This window comes from Lissotriton helveticus, chromosome 4_1, assembly GCF_964261635.1.
Source record: "Lissotriton helveticus chromosome 4_1, aLisHel1.1, whole genome shotgun sequence".
Lineage (NCBI taxonomy): Eukaryota > Metazoa > Chordata > Amphibia > Caudata > Salamandridae > Lissotriton > Lissotriton helveticus.
This window is the reverse complement of record NC_136063.1, coordinates 1,502,502,368-1,502,519,595: the sequence shown is the minus strand read 5'-3', so window position 1 is coordinate 1,502,519,595 and position 17,228 is coordinate 1,502,502,368. Positions and strand designations below refer to the sequence as shown.

Below are 17,228 nucleotides of genomic sequence, written 5' to 3'. Positions count from 1 at the left end.
GACTTTACTGTGTATCTCTTTAAAGAGGACTAAGTTGAAGATGGGGGGGGGGAAGGAGGTTCAGATGTGTTACTGCTGATGTAATGTACTGCTTGTAGGGATTATCACAAGGCTAACGTACTGACCATACATGCTATTCGTATAGATACATTGGTACAGAGAGTACTCAAGCCTTATGTACACAAGCGCTTTTTAAAGCAACTTCCCATGGTCCCCTAACATCTTCAGGTTTATAAGGCGAAACTTAATAAAATTAAACACAATCCCCAATCCCACTGTGCCAAACTCAATGCAAACACGAATTTAGGAATCAGCCACTGGAATTTTCAGAAGGCACAAGCAACTGGACAAAGCAATGGAACTCGGAGACTCTTTAGGGTAGACCAGTTTAGGGTGCTTTTGTGGGATTCTGATTAGCTTTGGGCATCAATGCAAACATCTTTCTTAAAAATGTTATAGAATGCAATCAGTACAGGTAACCTCATAATCTGTTCATCCTTTGTAAGAGATTTGAGGACTTTTGTAGTTTGTGAAATTGACTTGTAAACACTATTTTCAGCATCTCTCCACTATCTTTCAATACATACCGTTTTATTACCCAAAGAAGTCGATTTTTTTTTCATCAGAGTACTCCAAAAAACAAAAGGCATTTGACTGGGTTTCACATGTAGGACCTCTTGGAGCATCCTGGTAAATCCTCACACAAATGTAGTCAGTAGTACACCTTTTTTGAAAAAGGGAAGTTTTCTTTAATTTTTAATATAAATGTACATTTAATATATAAAGACATGTCGGTTTCCGTAGCATCTGGATGGGTGCATGAAGAACAGTTTTTCTCCCGGGTATGTTTAAACGTGTAACGGTCAGGCAGAAAACACAAATTAAAGATATTATGTTATGGATTGTGCGGCTTTTCCATCATCTTCAGCGCCAGTCTTCCAACCATGAATAAACTGTCAAAGACATAAAAACAAGTCTTTATTGAACCACTGCTCTTAAACAACTTTTTAAATGGGTGGCTATAGAAAATGTTTCTTGAGAGTCATAAATGCTCAGATTAATTTCCAAACAACAGCCAATTCTAGAAGCATTAGCCTCTGAAATCAATTACAACATAAACAAATTATGGTCTCTGTATGAAAAGAAGAAAACAAAAGACATGACTTTCCAGAGTCTTTCAAAGGGGATATGTGGAACTACAGCAGGATTATTGTGTCAGATGTGTTTTCCTTCTGTTAATTTTGATGTTTTGATTAGTTGAGGGTTGAAAGCCTAGAGAGGCTCCGTGGTTTACTCTGACGTACAAATTACCTAGAACTGTGACCCTTATTTACGGGGATTTTGCATAGGGACGCAGGGCAGCGCAGCAAGTCATCTTGCTGCGCTGCCCTATGCCAAAGTGAAAGGGAGGAATGCAACATATTTATGCAATAGGGTGCATTCCTGTGCTTTCTCCCTGCGCTGGCGCCGTTTCGGCTGCCTAGCTCCAACAGGCACCCTTGCTCGATGGAGCAAGTGTGCCTGTGTTGTCGGCAGGATTGTTTTTATGCAGGAAGGGGCACCTTCCTGCATAGAAACAAATCTTAAGAGGAGTTTTCCTCTTTCTACGAGTGCTGCAGAATTCAGCACACATAGAAAGAGAAAATAACGATGAGAAATAAAGAAATTTCTTGTTATGCCTCACATCAGGAAGCGTAAAGATTTGGCGCTTCTCCCAGTTTACATGATCTTGTAAATCTGAGGCAGCATTAAAATCCATGTATGTTGCATGGGAAAACCCCCTGCAACGCCCGTGGAATGCCTCATGAGCACAGAGTACGGCAATGCAGCGGTTTGGGCTGCCTTGCCTTACTCCTCATCTATGTGGCCACACAAAGCATAGCCTAGAAACGATATTGTAATCTGCGCAGCCAGAGCGGCACATAGAGTGATGCTCCTGCCACGCAAGGGCGTCGTAAACAAGCCCCTATGTGTCTCGATTGGCCAGTCAATCCCTGTGTGATATTTGGAGTACAGAATGAATCGAGGTGCATCTGTTATACCCCAAACTCTAAGTAACATAAAGGGGACACAGATTCCTTCATCTGAGCAACCAAGCACTCTTATCAAGGTGGTTTCATTTGTGTTCTCAAAGGCAGACTACAACTGCTTTGACTTCAAGGGATCAATAGAAGGCTACAACTAAAAAAATACTCGGGTGGTTAGAGATTACAGAAAGCTTTCAACATCAACGTGGCTGTCAGACACCATTGCATTTAGGTGGCAATAGACCAGACAGCAGCATCTGGCCACAACTGTGGTACATGTGGTTGCTTGCCTCTGGTACCATGGCGCTTGACCTACTATAGCGCAGCTAGATCGACCAAGTAAAGCCTTTCCGTACTTGAGTAGGGTAGCGAGGACGAGCAGTCGCAAGCTTCATAGCGCAGGTACTGTGTATTACGAAGACTCAGAACTCACAATCAAGCAGACCCAATCACTCTCAAGCCCCGTGTGAGTCTCAGTGACGAGAAAGTATATTAAATATCACATCTTGATTGGAATACTACTCAATTAAATGTTGGGTATGACTACAAGGTTAAATGTTCTCACCCAAGAGCACTTAACTAAGCAATACACCCTCTACGGTACTCTCCACCTCAGACTACAGTGTCACTCAATGTCTGTGGTCCACAATTCGATTCTAGGCAAGATGCTAGTTCACTAAGCAGTTTCCACACCAGCAACTTGTGGGTCACCTCTAACAATCAGAGGAGAAGTGGCTCGATTGGCACACATGCTCGCTTACAGAGTCTGCAAGTTCTTGGCAGAGCTCAACTGTGGCCGTGGTAGTGCTCTTTTCTCAACACTAAAGGTATCTGTGTAGCTGGCTTGACTGACAGGTGCTTGACTTAGGACCCGCCAGACCTCTTGCTTTGGATAAGTTGAGGTTTTTGCCTTAAGTGACCCTCTGCAGCACCAGTCCTTCAACCATAATGCGTAAATGCATGTCACTGTTGGGTTCAAAATGTCTTTACACAGTTAAACACTAGATTCACACTTTAGGAGACTGGATGGCCCTTCATGACTCAGGCTGATCCTGGCAGCAAACCTTGCATTAGGCTTCTTCTGGCTGCTCCCCACACCCTGAACATGGCTGGGCTTCTCTTGGACAGTTTCACCACACAGTAGGGCAGACACTCTTCACACTCTTAGGAGGCAGACAGGCTTCTGGGCACTAGGCAGACTCACAGTTTTCCAAGCATGATACACAGGCTTCAGGTGATGTCGCCTCCCCTCTGGGACACTGTCGGTCATGTAGCCACAAGCCCAGGTCTCATGCCAGCATTTGGAGGACTCAATTTCTTGGTCAAGAAAAACTTGTAACTGGAACAAAGGGGGGTTTCTGGGTCCCATTTTTATACTCATTTTCCATTCTGGGAATGTAGATCCACCCTTTAAGGTTGGTTTGATGTGGTTCCCTTTCAGATTTCATTTTCTAGCTACTTTGTAGATACTGCCTTTGCGCAAGGTGACTAACTGCTCTAACAGAAGGTACTGATAATGCTGGCTCCAAATAGGAGTATCCAAAATTTGGAACAATAAAGTGTGAAGAATTTCCATGCTGCTCTAATCAGTTTTCCTGAAATAGCAATTGGAAACAGACAAAAAGGCAGGCTTTGCCTAGAACCTTCCCCTCCTTTAACAACCTAATCTGCTGACTCACCCTCCTCTCCCCTACCATCCACAAAATGGCAGGGCTTGGGAAACGTAATGAACAATCCCTTGCTTAACGGTTTTTATAGAATTTGACTCACACTGAACGTCAGCACAAGGGTCTGCGTGCCACAATGAATGGAACGTATACTGTGCTGACAGAACCTATTTTCTGTCTTTTGAGATTCCAATACTGTTCCTTGACTTTAATGTATGCTAGTTGAAAGGAACGTGGATGACAGTTAGTTCAGTATCAGAAATGGGCAGAGGAAATACAGATGGAAAATTAATTGCAGATGTCAGGATCTTTACAAGGGTCCTGAAAACAAACAAAAATTGCAGTCACGTTTTAAAGATGGTTCCTATTTACCCCATCTGTAATTTGGCTTCAACTGGCCTTAGTAACTAACAGATTTACCACTCATTCAAAAATTTGTTTTGCAAACCTATCTTTTTTTATTAGATTCACTGGGTGACATCTGCGAAGTTCATTGCAGACTATAAAGGTAAAGATTTTCGAGTTTACAAATAGTCTTCAATGAATGAGCAGTCATTCACTAATCTGTGAATTCTTAGGCAAAGCCAGCGAAATGCAGTGATTGGCGGTCTGCCTACAGCTATTACCCATTATGAAATTTATTTTTCACTAGCAGGACCTACTTGTTAAACCCAATTCAAACAATCATATTTCTCCCTTTCTTTGCCCACGTGGCAATCCGATTAGGATCATCAATGTGAACTGCTGGATTTAACCAAATTTGCCCCAGATCATTAAACCATGGCAATCTACTTGGGAAAACTCCATCCACCAAATTGGCTCCAGTAGCCATCAGGGGAAATAATGAATACAGCACTGCAGGTACTGTGAAGGTTGTTCTAATGATAACCGGGATTAAATAGTATCAAATGTTACTATGTACCAGCATTTGCAAATTGAGACTGTATAGGAGGGGCTGGGGGCTCTTTGGATCTGAAGGATGGCGCAGGATAAACAAGAGACCCAGTTAGCTCGCTCAAGAGAACAAGACAATAATAACTTTGTGGGAAAACAGCTCAATGTGTATACGACCCCTATGGCGATCCTCAAAGAACAGTTTGGCTTAAAAATTGCTGGTTTCAATGGATGCATAATAGCAGCTTTCAGTGTCATTCCAAAACGTCAGACATTTTGCTCTTTGGGTCTCCCCTCCTAACTGGAATAATGGCCTTTGGCCAAAGGATATCCCCCGGTTGTCACAGGGGTAGTAGGTACCCGTTGTGGCCTGCTAAAAAGGCTTTTAAAAATCCTATACCTTCTTCCCCTCTTGCAGCAAAAAAAAACAAAAAAAAAAAAAAAAAACAGTGATCCAGGCCTTGATCACCTCTAGTTTGGACTATACCAACTTACTCTAATGGGGTCTGCAGCCTACCTCCTGAAGAGACTGCAGCTGGTGCACAATGCCGCCGCCGCTAGCGTTTTGCTGCAAATCCCTATGACCGCGCATATCCAGCCAGCCCTACAGGACCTGCACTGGCTGCCAGTCAAAGAACGTGCAAAGTTCAAAGGCTTAAGTCTAACAAAGCATTTTACCGTTAAGGTCCTCAGTACTTGTCCGACAGATTTACCCATTTCTAACTTCTCAGGTCAAGCCGGTCCTTCAGCTGCCTGCTTGTAGGAATTCTTCAATTCAGAAGGAATAGGTGAGGTGGTAGCTCCTGCTCCTACCTGGCTGCCAAGGAGTGGAGCGCACTCACACTACAGCTCTATACCACTGAGGAAATGTTGACCTTCAAAAGACTTTAAGACATGGCTCTTTGGGTCTGCTTTCGTACTCCCTTTATTAGTTGGGATTAGATCTCACCATGTAGCACCAGGACAGCTGTGGAGCTTTCGGGCTATACAAATCCCAAATAATTAAATGTATCTCTTCCCTTTGAAAGTGTACGGCTCTTAGATCCAGTAACTATGCGGGAGGTAGGAGCCTTCAAAAGGACACATGCTACTTCCAGTACTTGTTTGGACTAGCACCTATGCTGATTATGTCTCTAAGGCATTACTTAATGACATCTAGAATCTGTTTCAGGATATACAGGATGCAGCCAGATGGAAAAGCAGATCCCATTCATGTCGGTCATTACCTTAGGTGGTCTAAAGCAGGTGTCCTTTCAGCCGGGGTAAATGTAGCATTTTGAATGCTAAGTCGGAATTTACAGGACATGCCAAAGAATACATTTGAAGCTATTATTTATGGCCCCAGATCTATTTGGGATACGCCTAGATGCCTTTACTTTCTAGGAGAAAGCTTGGAAAGCTGGGATAGTAAGCTCGCTTTCTCCAGGTCCTAAAGTTCAATGCAAGGGTGGCTTCAAGCCATGTACATAAGGAGTCCTCAACAAAGCCAACCCACGCCCCAGGCAGCATCACAGCCATCTCTATGCTAGGGTCCACATTCAAAGGGAAAGTAGAGTAGATGGTATATTGGGAATGTCAGCAATAGTTCCATTAGTTATGTCATGAGCGCTGTAGCAGAAGGACACCAACTAATCTGTATGCTGCGTCTTCCCAAGGTCAAACATGCTGTTATCTTCTGGTCTTCCTCCAGATAAGCCTCTGTCCATTTATGTTCCAGCACTTTTTTTTTTAGCCGCAGGTTTGACGGTATACCATGGGGCTGATGGAGTTTGTATTTTGTAACTCTTTATTCTAAGGAGGTACTATGGAGTTCAGCGCTTTACTGATCTATGTGTTAAGGCATCCAGTGTCACATCAATCATACGGTTGGTCTCAGGATGTGGTAGTTCACCAAGGACGCTTTAAAAAGGCTGACATAACTTTAGATCAGGAGCACCCATATTTTGTGTGACATTTGTGCTCAATGTGCGCAAATTATGGATTTGCAGTCTGAATGGAATACCGCAGTGATCTCACCACAGCATCTTTTTCGGTTCACTAACCTTTATTATATCATTCAAGGTAAATATTAAGTCAAACAAATTACATTCATCATTTGTGGAGGTGATGCAGTCAAAACTTCAACAGTGAGGGCAAACATCTATATTAATTACTGGAAGAGTACATTCACAGTTGACCAGTGTCCGGCAGTAAGAAATAGTTGAAAGAGTTGCAGGAAAACTACAGAGTCTTCTGCAAATTAAGAAACAAGGGCGGCACAGGGAGGAACTTAATATCCTCAAGAGACCACACCCAAATACTGGTAGTAAAGTTAAATGCAAACATTCAACCCACAACATTTCAAAGTAGATTACGGGTGCGAAAATCCCAAACCTTTCTGTAAAAAATAAAATACAAATACAAGTAGTGACTGTCCCAATATCATGTGTGTGAGGGCAAAATGCACACTCAGTCTTTTATGGAAGGCTATATAACGGAAGCCTCAGCATCCATTCCTCCTTGAAATATGTGTGGTGTCAAGATTGGAGGCTTGTATGCTACTGTTAGCACACATATAATTAGGTAAACAGGTCTATAACCAAACATCACCTGGCAATCGCTGCAATAGTAGTTTTCAGAGAACAAGCTCTGTGCCAGGCCACTATGTGGAACCACCTCTAAAAATGCATTTTACAAGTAGCCCAATAGACTTCAGTAAGAAGCAAAAGGAGGTGTACATAGGTATTTTATTAAATGCAAACAGTATTGTCTTTGAACTATTTTACAATTTCACGATTTTATCCACTGTAAAAAAAGTAAATACCTTGCACCAGCAATTAAACCTGCAGGCATGAATTTTCCAGAGTTGTAGAACCGGAATCCCATAACACCGGATAAGGTCCCGGAAGCAACTACAAGAGAAGTACAAAGTAAACAAATTGCACGAGGTACATAGTCGTGCACAAGATGCCATGGTCTGTCTGAATGCATACAATTAGGAAATATATTTTGCATTGCAATGCTTTTTTTATGAATGTAAAAAATAACTTTCTGAAATTATTTCTTTTTATGACTCACTTATTGGGTTCACACGGTTTCAACACCTCTGGTAAAGAAAAGTGAATTTAGAATACTTCAAGATGTGGGAAATTCTTCAAGATATATAAGCGCTAGGCTCTGCATATTGCCAAAAGTCTGCCCTCTTACGGAGGTGGTTTAACAAGCAGATTAGAAATAATGTGCTGATCCCCCACTGTGCAAAACACACATCTACACTTGTATTAAGTTCTTGGCACTGAAAGATCGTTCGGTTATCTAAATTTGCTTAACGTCTCACGTTTTGCAGCATGAGGAGTCAGCATTTTCAAATTCAAAATACGTTTTATTCGATTGTAGACATTAAAATCATAAAAGCATACACGTACATAAAAGCAAATAAAAACATTTGATATATATACATTAAAATACATTATGTATCACAAAGTGCGTAAAGTGCTTTTAAGTAGAGTAAGGCTAGCCTACAGAATAATACATTCCAGACTTTAATCAAAATAGACATTATACATTTAAGCTTTTTCTATCTCAGTATATTTTTCAAAAAGCCAGACGTGGCACATACAGATAATATACTGTCTAAAAATTATAAATGTAAAAGCACTGTTCTGCATGGTTTCCAACCTGCCTGTTTTAACAGGGGGAGGACCCATCTTGTTCTTTCCCTTGCATAAAATTTACAAGACAGTGTCACATGGATGGTAGATTGTGGAGACACGTTATCACAGGGGCAAGGAGAAAGTTATCTAGACCAATTGTTTATTCCTGAGTAACTGACCAGCCTATGAAAACTCTTAAACCTAAAACGAGTTAAAAGATATCTATCATATCCCTCCATGCAACATAGGAGATAAGGTTGGATACCATACGTGATCCAGGTCATTTGATGTTGGACTACCATCCCCTTATTTATCTCCTGGGCGACTCTAAGTGACTCTGTGGGTAGAACAGATTAGTTTGAGCTCCTTCCTGGAGATAGAATACATTTTCTCTGGGGTAAAGTAGTAATCTGGGTGGCCGATATCACCCAGAAATCTTTTAACATAATTCAGCCACGTGATCTTATTAACCTGGTCCAGGTTCATAGAATCCTTAATTATCTCTCTGTTTAGGTATGTGCTGCTGGTTGTCCATACACGATGCCACAGCAGGACAGGCTGCATTTTTATAATATCAGAGACCTAGGGGATACCCAGCTCACTGTGGCAATTAAAAACCGGGGAACTCGCTGGTACAGCTAACATAAACGTAAAAAAAAAACATCTTCTACCCTTTGAATCATAGGCACATCATAAAAGCCCCACACTCCCACTCCAAATATCGCAATACTTATGCACTTGGCCTGAAAGGTTTTAAGAATACCAGGGGGTCTTTTTCCCATTTTCTTGGAGAAATTGACAAGAGCAGCAGTCGCCTTCATGAATAAAAGGCTCCTACTTTTCACCGCTGGGCCCCAAGAGCCCGTGTTTGCAAATAAAACACCCAAAAGTATAAGTGTTAGTGGAGTCTACCCTTTTATCCCCCAAGGGGAGGCAGTTACATTTATTTCCCCCTCGCCCACAGGTCATTACGAATGTTTTCTTAGCATTTAATTTCAGACCCAAGTTATCCATAAAACAAGAATATGTTCTAAGCGCTTTCCGCAGACCTAATTGGGTGCGGGCCATTAGTACCGCATCATCAGCGTAGAGGAGGGAGACTATCGGGCGTTTGTTGACATACAGGGGGATCCTGCGCCGCTGCTTCAAGCTCCTGCTCCAAAGCGTTAGTATATAGAGTAAAATGGAACCGTGCAAGCACACAGCCTTGCCGCACCCCCCCTATCCACAGTGAATGGCGCGGTACATTCCCCCTTTGCGCCATGGCGCACTTTAGCAGTAGCCCCTGAATATAATGTTTTAAAAACTGGATCAGTACCGGATCGACCTTCAAATTTGATAATATACCTCACAATTTATTATGTATCACACAATCGAACGCGGCTGTTAAATCTACAAATGCCCGTGTGTAATTTCTGATTAAAATATTTAGGGTCAAGACTTGTTCATTTGTCCCCAATCCTGGTCTAAAACCATATTGCACGTTGCTCATTATATTATTTTCATCAGGCCAAGATTGTACTTTATTCAAAACAACCCTTCCCATAACCTTCATTAAGGAATCGAGTAGGGCTATCGGGCGGTAGCATGGCGGATTTTCTCTTTCCCCCTTCTTAAAAATAGGGACAATTACAGACTCCGTCCATATTTTCATGAGACCATTGGCCCAACTGGCTTGAAAGACCCTGGTTATCAAAGGTGACCAGAGTGATGGGATGGATTTGAATAGGTCAATGGGAAGGCCGTCGGGTCCAGGGGCCTTGCCACCCCTACTTGAGGTTATTGCCTCGGTCACTTCATTAAGGGAAATTTCTAGTTTAATAGGAATAAAAGTAATGGGATTTTCTAGCTGTGGGGTTAAATGATCAGGAATGATTTCCTCATGCCCCTGTATGCTATAAACCTTTGAGAAAAAAATCTACCCATGCCTTATCGTCTATTGTGACCGCAATTGTCCTTGGTTTTAAAAAAGGCACATTTACTGCCCGGCAGAACAGGGTACAATCTTAAGTCAATGATGCGTCGTGAAGTGCCGTCCATGCTTGGTTTTTTAGTTCTTTCTTTTGATTTTTTCTTGCTAAGTTATAAGACTTTCTACACTCCCTAATCTCATCACAGTCTCTCACTGTCCTATGTAGGACCTCTTTTAAGCGGGAGTATGACTTTGTACATTTTTTGGCGAACCACCCGTTTTTACGATCTCTGCAACTTCTATTTTCAGCTTTGAGCATATTTTGGACAATCGAAGTAATCTGTAAAAAAAACATTTAGAATGGTTTCATGGGAGGAATCTCCCTGCAAGCAAGCTAGAATTGAATCGTAGGCCTTAAGGATAATTAGCTTGTTCAATACAGCTCTCCCAGCGCAGGGGGAATCCATTTTGGCTAGAGAGACGGATGCCCAGTGTCCAGACCAGTTTATTATTTAATCGCTGTGCAGATACATCTGGCAATATTAAGTCAATACTTAAGGGCAGATGATCACTCATCACGTTTGAGTGAGTTTTAAAGTTTGCTACCCAATTTGCATAACAATTTGGAACAATAATAAAATCTATTATAAATTGGCAGCCTCTGCCTATAAAGGTGTAGTCAAAATCCACTCTAGGGGTACACAAACTGTTTGCAAAGCCATAGTAATGAGAAAAAAAAGTTCATTAAACTTTTCACCCCGCTCCAAATGGTCGAAATGTATTATTGGGTCATCCTCTTTAGTCGTTAAACCCTAGACGCCTGTCCCCAATTTAGAGCATAGGTTAACATTAAAATCTCCCCCAGATGGTAATCATATCTATGTAAGTCGGACTTCTCAGTTTACCAATGTCATCACTAAGCTGCTTTAGTGTATCCCCCAAGTGGCCCTTCTCTATGTTATTGTAAAAGTTTACCACAGTTAAAATACAATTTCGGACCACATGAATCAGTATTATCTGATAGTAGTTTGTAGATTTTATCAGGGAAATTTTTTGCATCTCCAATTTTGAAATGTAGATACAGAACCACCACTTATGCCTACCATGGTTTGATTGAGTTGCCGGTGTATGGTATGTCTTATATCCTTCAATGTGGATTTCCTCTGCCACCCAGGTCTCCTGAAGACACAAAGATATCAAATCTATCAATAGAATCATACCAGGCTAAGTTATTTTCTTTACTCCGGAGGCCAGCCACATTCCAAAAAGGCACACCAATAGCCATCTGGGTATTTGATGCGATCGTGCTGATTGTTTGTATGTCCGTTTCAGACTGGTAACCAGGTTCCTACCCCATGCGCTCCTCACAGATGGGGAAACTAAGCTGGCTTGACTCTAGTGAGCCACTAATTCTAATCCCCGACCCATTATCATCTTCCTTTATGTCCATATACTGTATCCAACCAGAATTCAAACCTATGTTTATGTTGGACCGACCATCCTCATAGTCCTTTAAATTATTGTTCTCCCTAGGATCAGCCATCTGTCCTCTCTTAGCCGACCGTGAGTCATTCTCATCTAACGATTGGAGGGTTTCGAATCTATTTAACACCTCCAGGTTATAATTTATGTCGGAAGATGGCTGTGGTCTGCGATGGCTTTCATGTTGCATGTTGCATATTAATCCAGCTTAGACGATAAAAGAAGCCTAGTGGGAGGGCATTTATGCCCGTTTCAGTGATTTTCATTTCCTCTACTCAGCTCTTCCCTAGCCAGGAATGGTACGCCAAGGGAGAGGAAAACACAATCGCCTCTAAAGGCTTTATTACTTTTTCCTACCCAAGGTACACGCCCTTACCATCTTAACCCCTTCGCTGCGGGGTGTTTTCCCCCCGCTGTGCAGGGGGGGGCGCGCGTGGCGCCGCGGTGCTGGTTACGAGCTTAGCTCGTCATGAGGCGCAGCGGAGCTGCCCTCATGACGAGCTCAGCTCGTCACGGCCACACCCATTTTTAGAACATTCAGTACAGTGGGGAAATTAGCCCCACGTGCGAACGTTCCAACGGCCGTGACGAGCTCAGCTCGTCTTGAGGGCAGCTCTGCTGCGCCTCATGACGAGCTCAGCTCGTCAGCAGCACCCATGTGGTTAAAGGCCCTAAACATTTCTGCAGTCAGACCTACTCTGTTCCCCAAGAAGTGAATGACCTTATTTCTCAAAGTAATCCATGTTTCAGGTACTCCTGGCTTAAGAACTGGAACATTTGCCAGGATCACAGTGAAGGGGGCAGCTGCCGGCGGAAAGTCAAGGTTATGTACCTAGCGTGGATCAATCGAGGGGTCTGGAAGTGGCTGTACTTGATCTAATTTGCGTTTTTATGTGCTGGTCTTCCTCCCGGTCGTTTCTCTTTCCTAGAGTGCATGCCTTGCCTACGACTATTGCAGGACTATCTTGAATCTTCTTTTGTATTCCATCCCTATTCCCTGGTTTCTAGCCATTTCTGTGGGATTGTTAGTAGAGATTGGGGTTTGGCAACTAGTTATAGCGGCTGGTCTATGTGAGCTCTTGTTCAAAGTGGTTGGGTTCTGGTTTTCCATGATCTTCTCTAGGCCTTTTTTGATCAGATATAATCTTGCTTCCAAGCGGCCTATATGTAATTTGACATGGCTTGTTAGCTCTGTTAGTAGGTTCTCCATTTTATTACTGTCAGTTAAGGGTTGTGCACTATTTTTGATCTTTGGGCAATCTTTTCCCTTTAGTTTCTGGCCATTTTACTTTTTTCCCCTGTTTTTTAGTTGGAATATTCTTGGGAAGTACTTTGACAGGGGGAGCTTGATGGAGTTCTGCCTGGAAATTGTCAGTACTCTTTGGCAATTTTGAGTAACACTGCCTTTTTGGGGGCGATAAGAAGTCAATGTCCTGGTCACTGACTGGGGCATCATCAATATCGTCATTTATAACTTGGATGCAACAGTTTCTGCTCAACCTAGTACTCTGGATTTCTAAGGGGCATTTCTCCACAGTCCCTTTACAGGATATACTTTTTTCGTGGATTTTTTCTTGATTATTCCCTATTAGGCCCTGCGCTTCTACACTTAATGATTACTCTACTTAATGCCCAGCCTCGCCCTTCCTGATCAATCTGGCTTCATACCTGGCAGGGCAACCTCACTTAATCTTCGCACCATTTTCTCCGTCTTACATCAAATTAACCATAACTTGCTGGCCGTGGCCGCACTACTAGACGCCACTAAGGCGATCAATACATTGGAGTGGCCTTTCCTATTCTACATCTTACCGCGTATGGGTTTTAGCGCTCACTTTCAGCATAATGTCAAACTCCTCTACACCAGTCCCTCTGCACGTCTCCGCATTAATGGTCATGTCTCCGACCCCATCAACATTGCCCGTAGCACTCGCCAGGGGTGTCCGTTATCGCCCATGCTTTTTGCCATCGCCATGGAGCCCCTGGCTGCCAGGCTAGGGCAGCACCATACACACAGGTGCATTGGTTGCTCGTCCCGCTCTCTCCTGGTCTCAATGTATGCTGATTACGTCACCCTATATGTCCGCCATCCCCAGGAAAACCTTAGCTCCCTGGTTCGTGAAATCATACATTTTGACGGGCTTTCCGGGATCCGGGTGAACTGGACTAAGTAGGTCCAATTTCCCCTAACTGATGCTACTGTCCACTTCACACCGGACTTTCCATTTGTGTGGGCAGCTGGCCCCACGCGCTATTTGGGCATCTGTTTAAGTAGGGATTTGGATGAATTGTGGAGGTCGAACTTCAGGCGGGCTGTTGATTGGCTTGAATCCAGAATCCCTTTGTGGAGCCGACTGCCGTTATCCTTGGCTGGTCGTATCGCCATAGCAAAAATGGTGGTCCTTCCTAAATTCCTCTATCTCTTCTTGAACATACCTATCCCCCTCACCTCTCATTTCTTTCGTAAACTGCATTCTCTAGTCATTTCGCTTGTTTGGGCAGGTAAACCACCCAGGGTCGCCTATGATATCCTCACCCTCCCTAGGTCTGTCTGTGGGATGGGTGCGCCTGACTCTCGGATCTACGCCTTATGTGCCCAGGCCAGCTTCTTGCATTTATGGATTCACCCCACCCCATATCAGCCCCACGTCGCAGTTGAGACCGATGTGGCCTCTCCCTGGCCCCTGTCCACTGTTCACTCCCGTGGTGCATCCCCGGGCAGAGGTTGACGCGGTCGAGACGCTGCGCTGGGCATGGTCTTCCCTGCGTCGGCTCTCTGGTCTCCCTCTTCTCTTTGCCAACGCCATGCCAATTGTAAACCACCCAGATTTCTACGCACTTCAGTTTTGCAGCATGTCCCGACACGCGGCACGGTTGGGTCTGAAAACGGTGGCGGATCTTTACCCGGGGTACTCCTTTTACTCTCTTCCAGAGTCTCCGGGGTTGCAGGACACGGTACTATTTTATCAGTTGCGTGCCCCTTGCTGGAAACTGCACTCCACATTCCCTCAACCCCCGCCCACTCTTCCGGCCCTGGACTTCATTTATACTTCCTCGTCACCGCACAAGTTAGTCACCAAACTGTACGCTTTTTCCTTGATGTCTGCCCCCATCTCCTCGGATCGTGTGCGGGAGGCGTGGAGCGCGGACCTTGGAATTGACATTTCGGAGGCCGACTGGTTTTATAGCTGTAATCAAACCAAAAAGTTGTCACCGAATTACTGGCTCCGCCTGATCCACTTCAAGTACTTGCATAGACTGTACCGCACCCTAGTGCAGCTCCACCGGCTCGGGCTCACCGCTGGGGATACTTGTATGCATTGTGCTGCTCCCGCCGCAGACTTTGCCCATTTAGCGTGGCTCTGCCCCAAGGTTTCCGAGTTCTGGCATGCGGTGTGCTCCACCGTCTCTGACATCACTGGTGCTGTAGTGCGCCCAGACCCTCCCCTGTGCCTTCTTGGCTTTGTCAAGTTTTGCCCTGTTGCTTCCAGATGCCTGATTTCGATGCTACTGGTCCTCGCCAGACTTAGGGTGGCCATGTGTTGGGGTCGGCGGCCAGCTCCTAATGTCGAGAGTCGGTTGGAGGATGCCTCTCGATGCCAGACTCTCCTCTCTGAGTTTTGGGATTTAATGCCTGCCAGATCCCGCCCTGTCGACATTTGGGCCCCCCTGGTCGCCTATCTCCTCTCCCGCTCCCACCCCAGCGGCGCTACCTCTCCCGCACTCCCCGCCGGCCCTGGGTCCGCGGCAACCACTGTTGTTGGTTAGTGAATGCTTCCCCCCCCCCCTATTTCCCATCAGCGCCCCTGCTGCTTTAGACTTTCATCTGTTATTGTGCTTCTATGCGTGCTTCCCAATGGGAGGATGCAACCCTGGACTGTGGAGCTGTGACTTTAACTTTCCTGGTTTTACTAAATTGCTGTAAACTGAACCTAATTGCAACTCAATGTCTGAATTGTAATTTATCTTGCTACTACGTGCGGTGGTTCTTCACGGTGTATTGTGTCCGTCATGTTGATATTCCTTGATAAAAGGTTTCTGAAAAAAAATTCAAAAAATTATTCCTCTACTGAGGAGATCTGCTTTTCTATAACACCCACCGCACCCGTAAGGTAATTTAACAGGGTCATTTTCATATCTTTGGGATTGCTACACTGTTTGTCAGACTTGGTGCAGGGTAATTTTTTTGTCACAGATAATGTCCACAAAACAATAATTAGAAATGAACATAAAGTTTGAATTATATCAGAAATAACGCCTCCACTTGTTGCATACCAATGTCTTCTGACAAACAATGGAAGCTTTAGAGCAATCCTTAACAGTAGTACAGTACCTTGAACAATTAAAGTTGAAATTGATTGCGCCACGTAATCACAGGGATAGATCTAAGGGGGGTGGCCCAGCCTCAGACGGGCTCCCTTGGCCCGGGCTTTGCCTTGGCAGCGCATGTGCACGTCCCGCGCTGCTCGGCAGATAATGCGCCTCCAGGCACCACAATGACGTCCCCAGCAAACGTCAAGCAGTGCCTGCTGGGGATTGTAGTAAGCATTTCACCAAAATAAAGCCGCTCAATTATTTTTAACATGTTTATTCTCTGCCAGGTTGCTAATCTTCTATATCCTAAACTTGATGAATACCTTCCCAGTTAAAGGTGGACCAAGAGGCACACTGACTTAACTTCAACTGGTGTAGGGTCTAGTTCTGCTAGTTAGACATGTATATGCTGATTCCAGAACTACTCAAATTATCTATAAAGCCATTACAGTTCCAGAAAGATACTGTTTTTTTGTTTTAGAAATATACACAGTTTCTTTTTAGGTCGTGCATTTGAGACCTCTTGTATATACTTATATGTGTATGTACTTTGTGGGCTCTGGATATCAGCCCTAGGACTTGTCTGCTTCCACTTAGGGACTTTTTTCTGTTCAATTGCCTCTATTTAACTGTCTTGATAGAAAACGACCAGAAGAGGTCAGTAAAATACCAGAATTGCTTTCTGGTGAGGGACTTTTTCTTTTAACAGCCTCGATTTAACTTTTTTGATAGAAAACAACCAGCAGAGGTCAGTAAAATATCAGAATCACTTTAGCATTCTCTAGATTCCAGTCCAGAAATAGTCTTCCACGAACATCCGTAAACAATAATATTTTTTCTTTAATCTTTTATTTTCAGTGATATGACCACTGAAGGCCCCGATTATTTATTAAAAACAGAGCTTTGGACTATACCATTTCCCGCTAAAAGGCAACTTCTCTCCATGTGTTCCCAAACCTGGCGTGTAGCGCAGTTTGGTGCATACTTTCCCTCCATGTTAAAGAACAGTAGATGTTTCAGCACTCAGGCTTATGTGCTGCATAGCTAAATACATACAAGGTCCCAAAGGCGAGACCGATTGCATCGCAAGTGCTTGTTTGGTTTCTTACCAATACAGCAAAATGTAACAATGATTGGCAAGCAGGTTATTTCTTCGAATGCACAGCAATTACAGGATATTAAACCACATAATACCATGAGAGCCAGTGGTGTGACACTTTGTAGTGGATTATGTTTTCTAGCAGGCACAGAAAATCCAGCATATTTCTTCCTCCTTTAGGTTGCATGCAAATATCCCTGC

At 43.8% G+C, this 17,228-nt stretch overlaps 1 protein-coding gene across 1 annotated transcript in view; it reads right to left on the bottom strand.

The window, feature by feature from the left end:
* Nucleotides 1-725: 725 nt before the first annotated feature.
* TMEM14C (transmembrane protein 14C) overlaps nucleotides 726-17,228 on the bottom strand; it is a 69,413-nt gene continuing 52,910 nt past the window's right edge. Inside the window, exons 4-5 of the mRNA XM_078685829.1 lie at nucleotides 7,392-7,479; nucleotides 726-953 (exon numbers count right to left, since the gene is read on the bottom strand). Coding sequence (XP_078541955.1) covers nucleotides 896-953; nucleotides 7,392-7,479 — 146 coding nt within the window. The 3' untranslated portion in view covers nucleotides 726-895. The remainder of the gene's footprint in view (nucleotides 954-7,391; nucleotides 7,480-17,228) is intronic.